This window comes from Oryx dammah, unplaced genomic scaffold, assembly GCF_014754425.2.
Source record: "Oryx dammah isolate SB20612 unplaced genomic scaffold, SCBI_Odam_1.1 HiC_scaffold_28, whole genome shotgun sequence".
Lineage (NCBI taxonomy): Eukaryota > Metazoa > Chordata > Mammalia > Artiodactyla > Bovidae > Oryx > Oryx dammah.
Genome location: NW_024070212.1, coordinates 76,359,289 through 76,379,166, shown reverse-complemented (window position 1 = coordinate 76,379,166; position 19,878 = coordinate 76,359,289). Strand labels below are relative to the sequence as shown.

The following is a 19,878-nucleotide window of genomic DNA, read 5'->3' as shown; positions in this document are numbered from 1 at the left end:
ACTTCTCAGATTACTACTTTCCTTTTGATTAATGGGTTGCTTTGTTCCTAGTACTGACTCTCTTGATTTTTTATGTGAATCCTCCAAAGCAATAGGGCTGAATACTTTTAAATCTATATATATTTGATTATTTGGTAAAAGTTACAATTCTGCCTGGAAATAAACACAAGGCTCCACTTACAAAACTATGCAAATAATTTCAAAATTAAGCTAAAAAACACCTGCTTTAAAGCCTATTTCCAGTTCTTCTGAAGTTTATTCAAACACTAATATGAATATATGACCTCATTTTTGCCCCACTAATATCAGGTTTATTATAAAAAGTTGACGTATCTTTCGATCTCTTTCACCTTAAACTTTTTTTATTTTCTCAATATGTCACATTAATTATTTCTTTCATTTATAAAATGAAAGTTCTTGAAATCTAATGCATATCATGGTGATTATAGTTAATAATACTATGTTGCATACATGAAATTTGCTAAAAGAGTAGATCTTAAGTGTTCTTACCACACACAAAAAAATGGTAACTATGTGAGGTTGTTGTTGTTGTTTAGTCACTAAGTCAGACACTTTGTAATGAAATAGACTGTGGCCCACCAGGCTCCTCTGTCCCTGGGATTTTCTGGGCAAGAATAATTGAGTGGATTGCCATTTCCTTCTCCAGGTATGTGAGATTATGGATGCATTAATTAATTTGATTGCACTAATCATTTCACAGTGTATACATATATTAAATCATCACATTGTACACTTAATCATGTTGTACAACTTAAATAAACTCAATTTTTATTTGTCAATTATACCTCAATAAAGCTGGAAAAAAATTTAGCTTTTTAAAAAGCAGCAGCATACACCAAAAGAAGTTTGTTGGTGAGCAGGCAGAAAAGATGATAAGGAAATGCTAAAGCTGAGCATTCCAGCTGGAGAGATGTTGTGAGGAATTATCAAATGTTTGAAAGATAATGGTATCACTCTCAATAAGAGTATAAACATTCACTCAAAACTAAATGACATTAATTTTTTTCTTCTCCTGAAAAAAAAGTATATGTTATATATTTATCTAATTCTTGGATTTTCTCACCTACTATCCAGAACCGGAAGGTTACTGTTGTTCTGTACATTATAAATTGCAATAGTGCCATTGTGATAGCCAACTGCTAAAAGGTTAGGTGAGCCGATTGAAAAATCCACAGCAGTAACTCCATATGGACTCTGATAAGTACGCTCTGGCCACTGAATAAAAAATATATATTATGTTACAATTTAAACTTGGTTTTATAGACCACAGTACAGGAGGGTGTGATAGGGACTAAAGACTAGGCTGATGGCAGTGGGGGTGTGAGGAGAGTTAACCTGCATTCAGTTACTCCTAACTTCCTATATACATGAGAACAAAACCTCAATCGGTTCATTTCCTTTATTTTGATGAATCCTGAGCTCAGTAATTTTGCAAAATACAGCATGTAGCTCTACAGTAATTATCATTTTGGGTAATCTTCCAACAGGATTTTCCATCACAGGTCTACATTCTTAAAAATACAAATAATTTCCACCAAATAAATTATCCTGCATATATTCCTATCTCCCAGTATCTGTTTCTAATGCTTGCATTATCTAATCATTTCTAAATAAGGATAGAAAAGGCTCTAAAACTTTCTAAGTTACTCTTTTCTACAACTCTGTCAAGAGTTTTATTGTTTTGTTTGAATGTCCAATTCAAATCCTTTCTTGTTTCTAACAACCTACCTGGAAAAGAAGACAACTTGCTGTTGATGAATCCTGTCAATCCACATGTTTAAAATTGCTTCTTCCTTTCTTTTAGGCTATCTAAACCCAACTTCCTAACAGATGAGAGTTATTTATAAGAACTCCAATTATTTTTGTATGCCTTTCTGATCTTTTTAAAGTGGTCCACTTTTCATTTCTTTTGTAAAGTAAAACTAAGTGTAAAGGGACCTCCCTGGGAGTCCAGTGGTTAACATTCTCTGCTTCCAATCCAAGGAGTGCAGATTCAATTTCTGGTCAGGGTACTTAAGATCCCACATGGTGCGATTTAAAAAAAAAAAAAAAACTAAACTAAAGGCAAACTTGTAAGTGACAGATTGACTAGAGCTATTTAGCAAAAAACATAACTGATTCTTTTCATTTTCTTTAAAAACTCATAACAGTAAGTATTATATGAATCTATTTTACATCTATTGAGGATAACAGAAATCTATCTTATAAAGTGATGAGTTATTCATATACTGAAAAACAATCCAATAGTAAATGAAACAATTATTAAAATTTGCATTTGCAAGTATTTTTCTTTATAACAGGCAGTGATATACAATAATGGTTCAGCCCTGGGTCATCAGATCTAACAGCACATAGTAGTGAATTTACTTTATCCTATAAAGTATCAGAATAAGTTTTAATTATTTAATTGTTACAGATTTAAACCAAAGAAAATAAAGTCTTACATGATAACACTTCCTTGACTTTGCTTAATTATCAAATACGACTATCTACTACTTAACGAGAATTATGTCAACATTTAATTAAATAAAAATAGATCTCATTCCTGCTCAAGTTACCATGGGGTTCTTTACTGACCAACAGCAGGCCAGTCCTCTTTTTTGCTCCTTAAATCCAAAGTGTCCATAGCCAACAGCCAAAAGGTCCTGAAAACCAGAAAAATTCAAACTAAGAGAGGATAGCATAAAAATATTGGCAAATGTATGATGATGTATATTAATGAACTGTGTTAAGAAGAGTGATGATATTTTAATTAAGGTTAAAAAAACACCATATGCCATCTATTTTCACTCTACATTTTCATCTTCCTAAGCAAAATCACAACAATAATCACATTTTCAGACTGAAAAATAAGTACTCAAAAAAAGAACCAATTGCTAACAAGCTCTTTTACATGTTGAGATAATCTTCAAAAATTGTATTATTACATTATAATCTCCTACGGGTTTTTAAGGATGACCTAATTTTTTCAAATGTAAAATAGAAGACATTTAAATTTAAAGTGAGGTGCTATGGACTGAATTGTGTCTCCTCTCCTAAAAGTCATTCGTGGAAGTTGTAACCCCTAATAATATATGATTATATTTGAAAATAGCACATTTAGGAGGTTATTAAGGTTAAACGAGTCCAGGAGGGTAGGGTCCTCATTCGATAGGATTGAGTTCCTTACAAAAAGAGGAAGAAACCTAAGAGCCCTTTCTCTCCACCATGTGAGGATATAGTCAAGCCTGGAAGAGAGCCTTACCCAGGAAATGAATCAGCCTCTAGAACTGTAAGAAATAAATTTCTGTTGTTTAAGCCACTCAGTCTACGGTGTTTTGTTATGGCAGCTTCAGCTGATTAATACAGCAGGTCATTTCCAGAAATGCTTTTATAATTGACCCTTGAACAATGAGTTTGAACTGTGTAGGTCTACTTATAAATGGATTCTTTTAAACTAATATATTGAAACATTTTTTGGAGATTTGCAACCATTTGAAAAAATTCACAGAAAAACTGCATAGCCTAGAAATCCAAAACATTAAGAAAAGGATTTTTCATGAATGTATAAAATGTATGTAGATAATAGTCTACTCCTTTGATAGGCATAAGTGAACATTTAATATAAAATTAATAATGTATTCATTTTATTACTGTTTTATAACTTTGCTTTCAAAGAATTATATATTACCATACATATGCCTCACTCTCATAATTGAAGAACTGCATATCAGCCTATCATCACAGGTAAGTAGCTTTTTTTTAGGGTAACAATGTTTCCAATACAGCATTATGAATATGACTATAATACTGTATGCCATTGAAATTTTATAACAATTCATTCATTAGTGTATAGTCTAGGCTATCCTGAAGCAATCATATCAATTACACTAGGCTACCATAAAGCAATCATATTGCTGCTTCTTTGTCATCAATATATAAATCACTATACTTGAAAAAATATGAATTTTTCATATTATCTTTTTATTTTTGATGTCTAAGTAACACATGTAGCATCTACAGTATTTTGCATCATCTAAGACAATACTGATATAGGCACTGACAGACAATTCATCTGTTAAATGGATGACATACACTTAACAGTATTGCTAAATACAGTACAGTACTATAAGTGCTGATCCATTGATCATAGAAAAAGCAAGAGAGTTCCAGAAAAACACCTACTTCTGCTTTATGGACTATGCCAAAGCCTTTGACTGTGTGGATCACAACAAACTGTGGAAAATTCTTAAAGAGATGGGAATACCAGACCACCTTATCTGCCTCCTGAGAAATCTGTATGCAGGTCAAAAAGCAACAGTTAGAACCGGACATGGAACAATGGACTGGCTCCAAATTGGGAAAGGAGTATATTGTCACCCTGCTTATTTAACTTATATTTGGAGTACATCATGCAAAATGCTTGGCTGGGTGAAGCACAAGCTGAAATCAACACTGCTGGGAGAAATATCAATAAATTCAGATACACAGATGACACCACTCTTATGGCAGAAAATGAAGAACTAAAGAGCCTCTTGATGAAAGTGAAAGAGGAGTGTGAAAAAGTTGGCTTAAAACTCAACATTCAGAAAACTAAGGTCATGGCATCCAGTCCTATCACTTCATGGCAAGCAAATAGGGAAACAATGGAAACAGTGACAGACTTTATTTTCTTGGGCTCCAAAACCACTGCAAATGGTGACTGCAGCCATGAAATTAAAGGATGCTTGCTCCCTAGAAGAAAAGCTATGACCAACCTAGACAGCATATTAAAAAGCAGAGACATTACTTTGCCAACAAAGGTCTGTCTAGCCAAAGCTATGGTTTTTTCCAGGAGTCATGTATGGATGTGAGAGTTGGACTATAAAGAAAGCTGAGCCCTGAAGAATTGATCTGATCTTTTTGAACTTTGGTGTTGGAGAAGACTTGAGAATCTCATGGATTACAAGGAGATCCAACCAGTCAATCTTAAAGGAAATCAGTCCTGAATATTCTCTGGAAGGACTGATGCTGAAGCTGTAACTCCAATACTTTGGCTACCTGATGTGAAGAACTGGCTCACTGGAAAAGATCCTGATGCTGGGAAAGATTGAAGGCAGGAGGAGAAGGGGATGACAGAGGATGAGATGGTTGGATGGCATCGCCAACTCAATGGACATGAGTTTGAGCAAGCTCCAGGAGTTGGTGATGGACAGGAAAGCCTGGCCTGCTGCAGTCCATGGTGTTGCAAAGAGTCAGACACAACTGAACTGACTATAAATGTATTTTCTCTTTATTATTTTTCTTAATAATATTCTCTTTCCCCTAGCTTGCTTTATTGTAAGATTACAGTTTATAATACATATAACACATAAAACATGTGTTCACTGACCGTTTATGTTTGGTAATACTTTCAGTCGACAGTAGGCTATTAGTAGTAAAGTTTTGGGGTAGTCAAAAGTTACACTTAGATTTTTAACTGCATAACAGGTTGGCACCCCAAGCCCCCTTTTGTTCAAGGTCAACTGTATAAGTACATATGCACAAAAGTTTAATTATCAAACAAACCCAGACTTTTCTTTGTAATCAGAAAGAATATAAAGACAGTCCTCCCACCATCTTACCTCCCAATCAACATCATGTCTCCACAGTTCTCTGTCTTACAATATTTTCATCACTACCCTTGACATTGACAAACTCTTATTCATCTCTTTCAGACTCACCATAGATGTCAATTCTTCTCAGAAGCATTCACAACCTTCTCTTATGTGTTCCCATGGTATTATTTGTCCTTATTAAAGCACATAGGAAACTAGTGTATGATTAGGGCCTACATGTGACTAAATTACTACTGTATCTCCGGTGCTTTAACAGAGTTTCTGCGCAGAGTTAATACTCAACAAATATTTACAGAATTAATTAATAAATATGATGGATACCATCTGTCATATTTTTAGCTTCATTCAAAATTAACTTTATTCTAAATAGCAATATATTAATTTTTAGCTGTGAGTATATTCAGTTTCTTAAAATGATTCATCTGTCTTTATTACCCAGTTATTATTGATTTATTAAATTTCACTTATCTACAAGATGTTCCCTAACATAGTTTTATAAACACAAATTCACAATAAAAGTATTTTATTTTATTCAAAATAATACACATAATTTAAGTAATGTTTTATTTCAGTCCAGTTCAGTCACTCAGTCGTGTCCAACTGTTTGTGACCCCATGGACCGCAGTGCGCCAGGCCTTCCTGTCCATCACCAACTCCTGGAGTTTATCCAAATTCATGTCCATCTAGTCGGTGATGCCATCCAGCAATCTCATCCTCTGTTGTCCCCTTCTCCTCCTGCCCCAATCCCTCCCAGTATCAGGGTCTTTTCTAATGAGTCAACTCTTCACATGAGGTGGCCAAAGTATTGGAGTTTTAGCTTCAGCATCAGTCTCTCCAATGAATACTCAGGACTGATCTCCTTTAGGATGGACTTGTTGGAGCTCCTTGCAGTCCAAGGGACTCTCAAGAGTATTCTCCAACACCACAGTTCAAAAGCATCAATTCTTCAGCGCTCAGCTTTCTTCGCAGTCCAACTCTCACATCCATACATGATCACTGGAAAAACCATAGCCTTGACTAGACAGACCTTTGTTGGCAAAGTAATTAATGTCTCTGCTTTTGAATATGCTATCTAGGTTGGTCATAACTTTCCTTCCAAGAAGTAAGTGTCTTTTAATTTCATGGCTGCAATCACCATCTGCAGTGATTTGGGAGCCCCCCAAAATAAAGTCTGATACTGTTTCCACTGTTTCCCCATCTATTTCCCATGAAGTGATGGGACAAGATGCCATGATCTTCATTTTCTGTATGTTGAGCTTTAAGCCAACTTTTTCACTCTCCTCTATCACTTTCATCAAGAGGCTTTTTAGTTCCTCTTCACTTTCTGCCATAAGGGTGGTGTCATCTGCATATCTGAGGTTTCAACAAAAATTATTATAGTTTTATTTTTCATTAAAAAATTTTTATTGCAGTAGAGTTGATTTACAATGTTTTGTTAGTTTCAGGTTGATTATAGGTTTTTAATATCCATAACAACTATCATGTTTGCACACAGTACCTTATAAGGTATAGCAATAAAACAAGGCTAATTCTTAAAACATGCATAAAACAATACAGTTTAAACAAATTAGTTCTGATGACTTTAAACATACATCAGGGACCTCCCTGGTAGTCCAGTGGTTGGGGGTCCACTTCCCAATGCAGAATATATGGGTTCAATCCCTGGTTGAGAACTGGAATTCCACACATTGTGGGACAACACAGCCTGAGCCAAACAACAACCAAGAAAAAGATGCTGCAACTAGCACCCAGTGAGGCCAAAATAAATATTTCTCAAAAAGGACCAAAAAAAAAAAAGTTATTTCAGAAGCACTAGTTGAGAATCATGTCTTCAGAACCAGTTTATAAATCTCAGGAAAAAATAACTCTCATTACTCTATAATCATTCTTTTTTTTACAAGAAAACATACTGTTCCCCAGCTTGATGATTCATCTAATTTTCCGCAAGATGATTTTTAACAGAGCAGTACTAAAGGGCATCCCTAATAGCTCAGTTGGTAAAGAATCCACCTGCAATGCAGAAGACCCTGGTTTGATTCCTGGGTCTGGAAGATCCCCTGGAGAAGGGATAGGCTACACACTCCAGTATTCTTGGGCTTCACTGTGGCTCAGTTGGTAAAGAATCCACCTGCAATGCGGGAGACCTGGGTTCGATCCCTAGGTTGGGAAGATCCCCTGGAGAAGGGAAAGGCTACCCACTCCAGTATTCTGGCCTAGAGAATTCTATGGACTGTATAGTTCATAGGGTCACAAAGAGTCGGACAAAACTGACCGACTTTCACTTCACTTTCAGTAAAAGCAAGAACCCTGGAGCTAGATGTCTCAGTTTGAATTCTGTTTCACTACTGGTTATATAACTTTGGGCAAGTTATCCTTTCTGTGCTTCAGTGCAACATAATGAGGAAAATAGTACCTTATTCATAGATTTGTGATAATACAAGTAAAACATTTACAATAGTGCCTGGTACATAGTAGGTGCTATTTAAGTATCCACTGTGGTATTAATTTCTTAAGGAATATCAAAATTATTTTGCACTTTTACAGGGTCACTGGATTAAGCTGTTATTGTTGTTATTAGTTGCTAAGTCATGTCTGACTCTTTTTCAACCTCATGGATTAAGTACATACTTCCAAATATGGTTTCTTCAAAGAGAATACAAATTTGGGTGCATGAATTTGGTTAACATGTTAAGCTAAATAATATATATTATTTTCTTGTTCACTTCTCAACATCTGAAAGAGATTCAGCCATGTTCCAAGTACATCTCTTAAAAATGGTGACATTTTCATATTAAAGAAGAAAAAACATTGTTTTCTAGCTGTTGCATTTCCCCCTTTTAAAAATATAAACTTGTTTTCAGAGAAATTTTAAAACTAGAGGTTATGTCAATTTAAATCTCTTGCCTAACAGATGAGAAAAGAAAATCATTAGTGTTATACTTGGTAAGTGCCCTTAAAACCTAGAGACAGAATTATTAAAACATTTGATAACTTACTGGATTTGCTTTATTCCAGGCAAGGCTGCTCACATTAAGGCCTTTGGTTAGGTCACAGGAAAAGGACCAGAGTCGTTCCAAATTGGCTGGTATTGTTGATTGTTCTGAACTTATTTCTAAATCTTCTTCCTCTTCCTTCTTAGCCTCTTCTTCGACCACTTCAAGTTTTCCATCTACTAAAAAGTCTCCGGGCTCTTCAGGTTCTGGTTCTAAAATTAAATCAAATGAAAAGAAGATCATGGTGCTCTACACCCATCTGATAAAGTTTCCAAAGAATAGCTCTATCTACCACTGATACTTCAGACACCGCTGGATCTGCTAGGTCATAACGCCCAAGGGACAGGGCACCTAGAACAGCAGCTTGAACCTGCTGCAGAATCTTCCGTTGTTCTGAGACCCACTCAAAGCTATTGGCTTTTCAGATCACTGAGTAAATGAACCAGAATAACATCCAAATGAGGAATGTGTTGCCTCTAAAATGCAAAGCCGGCTTCCCTTGTGGTTCAGTCAGTAAGAAATCCGCCTGCAATGCAGGAGACCCAGGTTCAATCTCTGGGTCAGGAAGATGCCCTGGAGAAGGAAATGCCAACCCATTTCCTTCAGTATTCTTGCCGGGGAAATCCAGTATTCTTGCCTGGGAAAACGCATGCACAGAGGAGCCTGGTGGGCTACAATCCGTGGGGTTGCAAATAGTCGAACACAACTTAGTGACTACATCACTGCCAATGAAAGTAAAGAGATCCACTAGGAATATGTCTGTCTGTCTCTCTCTCTTTTTTTTTTTTTTTTCATTGCAGAGGACTCAGATGCAACCGCATATCTTTTACCTTAGAAGACATATTCTACTGGACCCCTGGAAATTTCACTGAGGTGGAAGGCCCCTGAAATTCTGTCAGATTTATTTCTCACCCTCTGACATGCAAATTTCTTGCCAGTAAGTTTACTTCTTGTTCACTAGGTCCAATCAACATGATACCATCAGTGTAATGGACCAGTGCAATGTCTTGCTGATGGGAAAGCTTGCTGCAGACTAAATTATGACATAAAGCAGAATAGTAAAGGTGTACTGCTGACCTGGCCAGCTGAGAGCAAATAGCTTTGGTTTTCCCAACAGGTACTAAAGGGAAAAAGCATCAGCAGCTACACACTATATACCACAAGTAGTGTTAGTTTGCTCAGGCAATGAGACTCTAACTGAAACACCAGCTGCAACTGGAGTCACCACCTGGTTAAGCTTACAATAATCCACTGTTACTCTCTAAGAGTCATGTGTTTTCTGTGTAAGCCAGATAGATGAGTTGAACGGTGGGAGTCAACATTCCTGCATATTTCAAGTCCTTGATGGTGGTATTAATCTCTGAGATCCCTCCAGAAAGGTGGCTATATGGTTTACTATTTTCATAGGTATAGACAGCTCTAGAGACTTCCGCTTCACCCTTTCCTCTCAAATTAGCTCTCATTCCACAAGCCAAGGATCACATGAGGGATTCTGCCAGTTTCTAAATATTTCTATTTCAAGTATACATTCTGGAACACGAAAAATACCTGCAGGATGATGGGTGGACACACTGTGAGATGAACCTGAACTAAAATTCTGTTGATCACCTGATTTTAAGTCCTGTGGACCCCAGTGATGTTTTGGGTCCCCCTGTTAGTGTGAACTCAGAGCCAGTGTTCAGTAATCCATGAAATTTCTGATGATTTCCTTATCCACAATGTACAGTCCTTCTAATAAAATGCTATAGATCTTTATGGAGAAAGCTGGGATAAATATTAACAGTACACACTCTTGGCAACATAGCATGAATCATTCTCAAAGTGACCCAGTCTCCGCTTCATTCAAGACAGTCTGGTTCTATAAACTGGCTCAAGTCTAGGAATAGGTTAAGGGGCTGTGGCTTTGTTTTTTGGTGTTTCAAATTAGACACACTTGACCTAGAACTTTATTGCTTATATACATTGTGAGAATTTATAAGATGACTCTATGTTATGGGATGAATTGTTTCGCTCCAAAATTCATATATTGAAGTCATAATGACTCAGAGGTAAAGAATCCACCTATGATGCAGGAGACACAGATTTGATCCCTGAGTCAGGAAGATCGCCTGGAGAAGGGAGTGGTTACCCACTCCAGTCACCACCTGGTTAAGCTGGTGATGACTGGGAAATTCCACGGACAGAGAGATCTGTAGGGCTTCAGTCCATAGGGTGGCAAAGAATTGCACAAGACTGTGTGACACACAGTCTGAGTGACACAAGTCTGTGTGATACACAGAGCACACACAAGAACGTACTATGTCAGAATGTAACAATATTTTGAGAAAGGACTTTGAAGTGGTGATTACATTAAAATTAGACCATTAGAGAGGGTCCCAATCCACTGATTGATATCCTTATACGAAGAGGAAATTGAGATACACCAAGAGAGACAAGGGATGAACACACACAGAGAAAAGACCATGTAAAGAGGCAGCAAGAGGGTGGACATCTGCAAGCCAAAGAGAGAGGCCTCAGAGGAAACCAACCCTGCTGGCACCCTGATCTTGGACTTTCTGTCTCTAGAATTGTGAGGAAGTAAATATGTGTTGTCTAAGTCTTTAGCCAGATGTATACATTGCAAACATATTCTTCTAGTCTGTTGCTTGCATGTTTCCCTGCATTTTTTTCCTACTGTTAGCAGTGTTATTCAAAGAGCAGATATTTTAACTCTTACAAAAGTCTTATTGATTTTTTTCTTTTATGCCTTGGGATTTTGGGGCCTCCCAGGTGGCTCAGTGGTAAATAATCTGCCTGCCAATGCAGGAGATGCAGGTTTGATCCCTGGGTCAGAAAGATCTCCTGGAGAAGGGAATGACAATCCACTCCATTATTCTTGCCTGGAGAATACCATGGACAAAGGAGACTGGTGGGCTACCGCCCATGGGGTCACAAAGAGCTGGACACGAATGAACTCACCTGCACTTGGGAATTTTGTGTGTTAAGTGGATCTTTTCTTATGCTAAAATCACAAATGTTTTTTCTTTTATCTTCTCCTAGAACTTTATAGTTTTAATTTTTACATTTAAATCTATGGTCCATTCTGACTTAATTTATACATTTAATAGGAGGTGAGAATTAAAGCTCATTTTTCTCCCCATAAGGATATCCAGTTCTTTCAGCATTGTTTTAAAAGATCAACTTCTCTCTATTGAATTGCCTTGACATGTTTGTTAAAAATCAGTTAACCATATATGTCTGTGCTTATTTCTGGACTCACTAGTCTGTTTCAATCATCTATATGTCTACCCTTAGACAAATACTCAGCTGCTTTGATTACTGTATCTTTATAGTCAGTAACCTGTAATATAGTAGGGTTAAGTCCTTCAACTTCATTCTTCTGCTACAAAATTGACTTAGTTATTCCATGTCCTTTGCTTTACCATATAAAACAGAATAATACTGTTGACTTCATGATCTTTAAAGAAATTTCAAATGGTGGGAAATGTCTCTTACTTTTACTCACATTTTCAAATTCTAGCACTCTCCATTTTTTCTGTAGATTCTAATTTCTGTTATTATTTTCTATCAGCCTGAAGAACTTCCTTTTTTTGCAATGCTGGTCTGCTGACAATGAATTCTCTCAGCTTTTGTTTGTCTGAACATGTTTTTATTTCACCTTGATTTTTGAAGTATATTTTCTCTAGATATAGAATTTTTAGCAAGGTAAAAATATCATTGCATTGTTTTCTGGCTTCTGATATAAAAATAAGGCCATTATCAATTTCTCCCCTGTATGTAATGCACTTTTTTTCTGGTAACTTTTAAGTTTTATTTTTATATATAGTACTTAAAATATGAATCACTGTGCTTTTCATTGTGTTTATCTTGCTTGGGTTTCATTGAGCTTCTTATAATTATTGATTTAAAGTTTTATCAAATATACAAAATTTCTAGCAATTCTTCCTTCAAATATCTTTCTGTTCTTCCTCTTTATTCTACTACTACAATTCTAATTACATATATATTAAACCACATGACTTTGGGACACAGGTCACTGAAGTTCTATTTTTTTAGACTTGTTTCTGTACTTTAATTTGGAATGTTCCTCTTGCTTGACTTTTAGTATTCTGTCATACCCAAGCAGTAAATTTTTTTCATTTCAAGTACTATGTATTGCATTTCATCTCCAGAAGTTCCATTTGGTTCTATATGTAGCTTTCATTACTATCATCATTGTATTCTTATTTTTTTCTTTAAATCTTTAAGCATATTTTTAGAACTTATTCTTTAACAGACTTTATTTTTTAGAGTAGTTTTAGTTTCACAGCAAAACTGAACTCAAAATGAAGAGTTCCAAAATACTCACACCCAGATTTACACATAGCCTTTTCCAGATCAATATCCTGCTCCAGTAGTACAGTGTTACAATAAGTGAACTCCCAGTGACAAATTATTATTACTCAAAATCTATATAGTTCACATAAGGTTTATTCTTGGTGTTGTACAGTCTATGAATTTGGATGAGTGTACAATGAAATGTACCCACCACTAAGTATTATGCAGAATAGTTTTATTACTCTAAAAATCTTACATACTCTGCCTATTCATTTCTCCCAACCTCTAATCCCTGGAAACGTCTGATCTTTTCACTGTCTCCAAACTTGTGCCCCTTCCAGAATGTCATATAGTTGGAGTGACAGCATATGTAGCCTTTTCAGATGGGCTTCCTCCACTTAGTAATATGCATTTAGATTTTGTCCGTATCTGTTCATGGCTTGATAATTCATTTCTTTTTAGTGCTGAATAATATTCTATTGTCCGGATTTACCACAATTTTTTCATTCACTCACCTTCTGAAGAACATCTTATTTGCTTCCAAGTTTTGGAAGTTATGAATAAAGCTTCAATAAACATCTGTGTGCAGATTTTTGTGTGGAAATAAGCATTCAACTCCTTTGGGTTAATACCAAGGAGTACAATTGTGGACCATATGGTTACAATATGCTTAGTTTTGTAAGAAACTGCCAAACTATCTTCCAAAGTAGCTGAACTATTGTGCATTCCCACCAACATTGAATAAGAGTTCTTGTTGCTCCACATCTTAGCCAGCATTTGGTGGTATCAATGTTTTGGATTTTAGCTATTCAATACTTGTATGGTGGTATTTCATTGATGTTTCAATTTGAAATTCCTTAGCTACATATAATGATGAACATCTTCTTAAACTTATTTGCCATTTGTATATCTCTTTATGAGATGTCTATTAGGTCTTTTGTCTGTTTTTAAATTATGTTATTTGTTTCCTTATTATTGAATTTTAAGAGATATTTGTATATTTTGGACGAGTTCTTTATCAGGTATGTATTTTGCATATATTTTTTCTAGTCAGTGACTTGACTTCTCATTCTCTTGACAATGTCTTTCACAGAGCAGATTTTTAATTTTAATGAAGTCCAACTTATCAATTATTTCTTTAATAGATTGTGCCTTTGGTGTCAAATCTAACAAATCAACACCATACCCAAGGTTATCCAAATTTTTTCCTATTTGTCTTCTAGAAATTTTATAGTTTTGCATATTTCATTGAAGTTTATGACCCATTTTGAGTTAATTTTTGTAAAGGGTATAAGGTCTACATCTAGATTATTTATTTTGCCTGTAAATATCCTGATGCTCCAGTATCATTTGTTGAAAAGACTATCTTTTTTCTTTCCATTATATTGCCATTCCTCTTTGGTCAAAGATCAGTTGACTATAATTATGTGATCTATTTCTGGGCTCTTTATTCTGTTCCATTGATCTATGTGTCTGTTCTTTCACCAATACCACACTGTCTTAACAACTGTAACTCAACAGTAACTCTTGAAGTTGGATGATGTCAGTCCTCCAACTTTTTTCTTCTTCTTCAGTATGGTCTTGGCTATTCTGAGTATGATAGTTTTTTTAAAGTTCTTATCTGTCTTTTACCATCTCAGTCACCTTTTTATGTTTCTATTGACTGACTTTTTTAGCTTTAGCTCACATTTTCCTGCTTATTTACAGAGCTAGTAAATTTTTATTGGGTGGTGTGCATTATAAATGTTACAGCACTGAATGTCTGCATTGTGTTTTTTTCCATACAATACTGTATTGAAGTTTGTTTTGTTGAGCAGTTAACTTACTTTCATATTAACCTGATTTTTAAAATTAGCTTTTAAAAATAAAATTTTTTAAATTAGCTAAAAAGTTTATTGGTGGGGATGAGGGTCTAGACTAGTCTTCATTCTTGGGTTATTCTAGCTCTACTCTTAAGGTATGGCCATTCTGGATATTTACTGAATTCTCTATTTCTACCCCTCTGGCCAGTCAGAAATCAAATGTGCTGCAGCCCTGTGTGAACTCTGAAGACTTTTTCACTTAGAGCTTCCTGGTAGTTGTTCTTTCCTTGCCTTCTGGAGTTTTAGTCTAACATACACAGCTTATGTTTCAGCCAAAGACTAAATGATGGATTTATGGAGTTTTTTTTTTCTCTACATAATTTCTTAATATCTGATTATTACAATTACAGGCACCTCAGACTCTTTGACAGAGAAGGCAATGGCACCCCACTCCAGTACTCTTGCCTGGAAAAATCCCATGGACAGAGGGGCCTGGTAGGCTGTAGTCCATGGGGTTGCGAAGAGTTGGACACGACTGAGTGACTTCACTTTCACTTTTCACTTTCATGCATTGGAGTAGTAAATGGCAACCCACTCCAGTGATCTTGCCTGGAAAAGCCCAGGGACAGAGGAGCCTGGTGGGCTGCCATCTATGGGGTCGCACAGGGTCGGACATGACTGAAGCAACTGAGCAGCAGCAGCAGCAGCCTCTTTGAACTCTTATCTGGATGTCATGATATAAGCAAAACTTCAATACCTCTGTCCTCTCCTATGGTCTCATAATTATTTATATCCTAACTAAAAGCAGAACTACTATTTTTTCTTTTTTAAATGATCAGTGATACGGTCCTGGGTTGGAGGAAGCACAAGCTGGAATCAAGATTGCCGGGAGAAATCAATAACCTCAGATATGCAGATGACACCATCCTTATGGCAGAAAGTGAAGAGAAACTAAAGAGCCTCTTGATGAAAGTGAAAGAGGAGAGTGAAAAAGTTGGCTTAAAGCTCAACATTCAGAAAACGAAGATCATGGCATCTTGTCCCATCACTTCATGGGAAATAGATGGGGAAACAGTGGAAACAGTGTTAGACTTTATTTTCAGGGGCTCCAAAATCACTGCAGATGATGATTGCAGCCATGAAATTAAAAGACACTTACTTCTTGGAAGGAAAGTTATGACCAACCTAGATAAGCATATTCAGAAGCAGAGACATTACTTTGCCAACAAAGGTCTGTCTAGTCAAGGCTATGGTTTTTCCAGTGATCATGTATGGTTGTGAGAGTTGGACTGTGAAGAAAGCTGAGCACTGAAGAACTGATGCTTTTGAACTATGTTGTTGGAGAATACTCTTGAGAGTCCCTTGGACTGCAAGGAGCTCCAACCAGTCCATCCTAAAGGAGATCAGTCCTGGGTGTTCACTGGAAGGACTGATCCTGAAGCTGAAACTGCAATACTTTGGCCACCTCATGTGAAGAGTTGACTCATTAGAAAAGACCTGATGCTGGGAGGGATCGGGGCTGGAGGAGAAGGGGACGCCAGAGGATGAGATGGCTGGATGGCATCACTGACTCGACGGACATGAGTTTGGGTAAACTCCAGGAGTTGGTGATGGACAGGGAGGCCTGGTGTGCTGTGATTCATGGGGTCACAAAGAGTCGGACACAACTGAGTGACTGAAGTGAACTTTAGAACGTTTCTATAAACTTTATTTCATTCATTCAAAAATTGAAAAGTTGAATTAAGTGATCTCTCAAATCCTTAAAAATATTGTAGCCATAACAACAGGAAGAATGCCCATGTAATAAAATTAGGGGGAGGTAATAAAAGCTAGAACCTGGAATATATCAATGGCAATGGAAAGGGGTGTTTGACTATGAGAGAATAATTCAATACTGGAACAACAGAAAGGAAAGAGCTTACAAGGTTTTGAATCTAAGGGACTATCTCTCTGGGGTTCCAGGTCTGCACTCTCCTGCTATTCACTTTTAGTGCTGGAAACCATATAAAAATGTCTTCTGATAAGTGATGTGTGTGTATGTGCTAATTCGCTTCAGTCAGATCTGACACCTTGCAACCCCATGGACTGCAACCCACCAGGCTCCTCTGTCCATGAGGTTCTCCAGGAAAAAATTACTGGAGTCGGCTGCCATTTCCTTCTCACTGATAAGTGATAACTCAATTTAAAGATTGCATTTAGAAATAATAATACCATTTGATTTTTTTAATTACTTGAGCTTGTCTTAAAATGATTATATTTAAACATCTTTTTTAAAGTATAAAATCTTTATTTCAAAACAACACTATTTTTTAAAAAGATGTTTTAGTATATAATGTGTTAAATACCTTTTAAAACAGGAAGCTGACGATAAGCTGCAAGTTTTGGCTGAAATATATTTTCCATTATAACTCGTTCCATAAAAAATAAGTCCTGCTGAAACTTATCAGATTTAAATACCGCATCTGAGTTGTCTTCTTCTTCATCACGAACTTTAGCCAGAATTACATTTTCAATATCCATTAGAGAACTACCTTCACTAACTGTAAAATACAAATATGATGCAATGGTAACATAATTCAAAAATTATGTTAGCTGGTTTGTACATTCTAAAGATTTATCAATGACATTTTGCCATCACTACTTGTATTCCTCCAGTATTCACAACAACTTTAATAGTTATTTACTGAATGTCTTTTAGGAACCAAGCACATGTAAGATATACATATATTATCTCATTCTGGAATCCAAAAATGTGCTGTTTTCAGAAAATAAGCAATGATAACTCATAAGTTAATTTGTATCTCCATATATTTTTATTCAAATTGAAATTAAATTATTATCAGTCTTCATTACACATTCAGATAAGGTTTGATTTATTGCTTTATAGGAACACTACACTACTGGTGTTTATTAATGCTATAACAATTACCAAAAATTTAGTGGACTAAATTTAAAGTTCTAAATTAAATTTAAAATTAAATTTAAAGTGGATACAAATTTAAAGTTCTGTAGGTTAGCAATCAATCCAGGTCTCACTTGGCCAAAACCAAAATGTTATTAGGGTTATGTTCCTTTCTGAAGGCTCTAGAGAATTAATTTCCTTGCCAGTTTCTAGAAGCCACCACCAACCCATCATCCATCTTCAAAAGACAGCAACATTGCATCCCTCTGATGGTCCTGCCATTATATCTCTCTCTGACCAGAAATGGAAAAAATACTCCAAAGTACCCATTTGATTGGTTTGGGTCCACTCAGATAATCCAGGATAACCTCCCTCTTTTAGATCCTTAATGTAGTCACATTTGGATAGTCTCTTATCTCATGTAAGGTAATCTATTCATAGGTTCCTGAGATCGGGATGTGTATATATATGAGGAATGATAATCTACCTATTACTTAGTTAAAACAGAATGAAGGGGAATCCTGCCTCCATGAAGATGGAGTAAACACTTTTCCCTATTCCTTTGCTAAATACAACAAAAAATCTTGGGACATTAATTTTTTTTTTTTTTTTTAAGAGGAAGCCTTTGAAATCCTTTGTCAGAAGAAGGCAGAGCAAAAAGATTGCTCAGGACCCAGGGAATGACACAGTGGTGAGTTCCCTGCATTTCTTATTATTGCAGATACTCCAGACAAACCTCTCTTTAGCCAAAACTCAGGAAAAGAACAACCTTGCAAGAAAGAAAACTTTTAGGATATAACCATTTCTCTCCAGGAAAAAAAACAGAGAAAAATTGTAGCTCCACCCATTCCACAAATACCACTAGCCAAGTGGGAAGTCTAGACTTCCATTCTTGCCATGTTCTAACAAGGCTTTCCAGTCTCCCAGCCTTCCAGTGGATGTGGTGTCAGAAAAGGCTCAGTAAGGAGCTAGGACTTTAAATCTTACCCAAAAAAGAAAAAAATGACTGTGCTGCCCTTTGTGCAATATCAATTAAGATCTCTTGGGAAACATGGAATTCCACAGCTATCTGGCAGTAAAAAGGTTCTTCCCAATAGTCAGTGTTGGATTGGTACAGTCAGAACTTACAGAACTGCCCCAAAGTAATAAAGCCAAGCCCCAATCCATGGTGTCAGGAAGTGTTAATGAGGTGCTCCTATCCCTCCCAGCCATGTACATATCAATGGAAGTTAGAGCTCACTATCTAACTTACACAAGGTTAGAGCTCCCCATCTAACATTACAGAACAGTAATGAGATGATCCCCTCCCTCAGTGTAATTGAAGGGCAAGTGAAAAATACGGATTTCTACTCCAGTAATGGGTGCTTCCCAGGTGGTGGTGGTGGTGCTGCTGCTGCTAAGTCGCTTTAGTCGTGTCCGACTCTGTGCGACCCCATAGACGGCAGCCCACCAGGGGGCAGTAAACCCCACTTCTACTTTCACCTGGTGGTAATGAGCAGTAAATTTCCCTGTCAAAATAGTGTCAAACAAATCCTGCTACAAATGAAGTTTAAACAAGATCCAGTTCTCAAAACATAATACCCCAAGTCTCTAAATTTTAACTGAACGTCACTGATCAAAGAACCAAGAAAATCTCTACTTAAATGAAACAAAAAAACGAACAAAATCAATAGAAACCAACAATGAGATGACAGAGATGCTTAAATTATCTGACAACAGGGCGGCCCTAAGACGGCGGAGGAATAGGACGGGGAGACCACTTTCTCCCCCACAAATTCATCAAAAGAACATTTAAACGCCGAGTAAATTCCACAAAACAACTTCTGAATGCCGGCAGAGGACATCAGGCACCCAGAAAAGCAGCCCATTGTCTTCGAAAGGAGGTAGAAAAAATAGACAAAAAAAGAGACAAAAGAGGGAGGGATGGAGCTCCGTCCTGGGAAGGGAGTCTTAAAAAGTTTCCAAACACTAGGGAACACTCTCTCTCCCAAGTCTGTGGCGTGCCTTGGAAGCACAGAGGGCAACATAACAGGGAGGAAAAATAAATAAATAATTAAAACCCACAGATACAAGCCCAACAGTAACTCCCCTAGCAGAGAAGCAGCGCAGTCGCCTGCATTTGCCACTAGCAAGTAACGGCTGGGCAGGGAGGCACAGGCTGCATTGCTTAGAGTAAGGACCAGGCCTGAATGCCCCGAGGGCAATCTGAGAATTAACTTGGGCTAGCAAATCAGACTTCGAGACAGCTACCACGGGAAAAGCCCTAA

At 36.7% G+C, this 19,878-nt stretch overlaps 1 protein-coding gene across 3 annotated transcripts in view; it reads right to left on the bottom strand.

The window, feature by feature from the left end:
• Nucleotides 1-19,878, bottom strand: part of DNAI4 (dynein axonemal intermediate chain 4) — a 105,951-nt gene that overhangs the window by 22,430 nt on the left and 63,643 nt on the right. For 2 of the 3 annotated variants that reach the window (XM_040232642.1, XM_040232641.1), the window contains exons 8-11: nt 17,055-17,249; nt 8,594-8,802; nt 2,580-2,666; nt 1,085-1,236 (exon numbers count right to left, since the gene is read on the bottom strand). In XM_040232642.1, the coding sequence (XP_040088576.1) occupies nt 1,085-1,236; nt 2,580-2,666; nt 8,594-8,802; nt 17,055-17,249 (643 nt within the window). The remainder of the gene's footprint in view (nt 1-1,084; nt 1,237-2,579; nt 2,667-8,593; nt 8,803-17,054; nt 17,250-19,878) is intronic. The other variant, XM_040232643.1, reaches the window with a different exon arrangement.